This window comes from Nothoprocta perdicaria, unplaced genomic scaffold (assembly GCF_003342845.1).
Source record: "Nothoprocta perdicaria isolate Ctin4 unplaced genomic scaffold, notPer1 scaffold_902, whole genome shotgun sequence".
Classification (NCBI taxonomy): domain Eukaryota; kingdom Metazoa; phylum Chordata; class Aves; order Tinamiformes; family Tinamidae; genus Nothoprocta; species Nothoprocta perdicaria.
The window spans coordinates 1-1,121 of record NW_020456202.1 but is presented as its reverse complement, the minus strand read 5'-3'; the positions used below and the strand labels follow the sequence as shown (position 1 = coordinate 1,121).

At 74.0% G+C, this 1,121-nt stretch overlaps 1 protein-coding gene across 1 annotated transcript in view; it reads right to left on the bottom strand.

Moving 5' to 3' along the window:
• Nucleotides 1–1,076, bottom strand: part of LOC112958817 (maestro heat-like repeat-containing protein family member 1) — a gene marked incomplete at both ends in the record, with an annotated part of 14,844 nt that extends 13,768 nt beyond the window's left edge. Inside the window, 3 exons of the mRNA XM_026052747.1 lie at nt 89–167; nt 769–861; nt 936–1,076. Coding sequence (XP_025908532.1) covers nt 89–167; nt 769–861; nt 936–1,076 — 313 coding nt within the window. The remainder of the gene's footprint in view (nt 1–88; nt 168–768; nt 862–935) is intronic.
• Between the last annotated feature and the right edge of the window lie 45 nt (nt 1,077–1,121).

The following is a 1,121-nucleotide window of genomic DNA, read 5'->3' as shown; positions in this document are numbered from 1 at the left end:
AGGCCCCGAGGTCCTGCCCGGCCTCCAGCCTTCCCGGCAGGAACGCGCCGGCCTCCCGCTCCGAGCGCCCCGCGGCGGCAGCGCTCACCCAGCACGGTGAAGCACCGCAGAACCTCCGTGTGGTTTTTGGCGCTCGTGGGCACAGCCGGCTCGGCCGGGGCACAGACCTGCGGAGACACCGCGGTGAGCGAGCGCAGAGCGGGCGCCGGGCGGCGCGTCCCGGCGCTCCGGAGCCGATCCGCGTCGGCACGGGCGACGTGGGGACGYGCGGAGCGAGCGGCCTCCAGCCTCCCGAGCCCCGCGCCGGACTCAGGTCCRGGGAACGAGGCCCGTGCGGGAGCTGCCGGCTCCGGCTCCTGGCTCCGGCCCCTGCGCTGTTCCAATGCCCCCAGCGCCCGGGTGGCACTGCCCTCCGTGCCGCTCTCCAGGCTAAATCACCATTTGGGCTCCCTAGTTTAGTTAAACCGGGGATTGGATCTGGGCACTGATGCCAGGAGAGGCTGCGGGCACGCGGAGCAGCCGTGGGCGCCGCGGTCCCRCGGGAGCTTCCCGCGGGCGCAGCGAGCTCCGCCGGCGAGCGATGCCAAGGGTGGCACCGCGGGGCGCAGCCCGAGCCTCCTGCTCCGCGATTCCTTGGGATGGGATGCGCAGGATGGAGCCCGAACCGCAGGGAACCAACGGGTTGTGCATCCCACCCCAGGCAGCCCCAGCTGGGGCGGCCTCCGCGCTGGAGGCTCCGGAACGCAGCCTCCCACCCCGGAGCCTCACCTGGGCATGCAGGGCGCCCAGCAGCGCGTCCAGCTGCGCCTCCAGGCTGCGGCTGCCGATGCCCACGGAGGCCTCCAGGATCTGGCAAAGACTCTGGCGGGCACCGGGGCGCCCGGTCAGCGGGGAAGGCGGCGGCGCCGGGCGCCGCGCCGCGARCCTCCGCTCACCTTGGAGATGCAGAAAGCCTCCGCGTGCTTCTTGTAGAGGCCGAGCACGCCAGGGATGAGCCTGGGCAGCTGCTCCTCCAGCTTCTCGGCGGGCAGCAGGTAGCTCATGGGCCCCAGGGCCTCCACCACGGCCAGGCGCAGCTGCAGGGCATGCAGAGGCGCATGGGCTCGGCGCGGCGCCGCGCC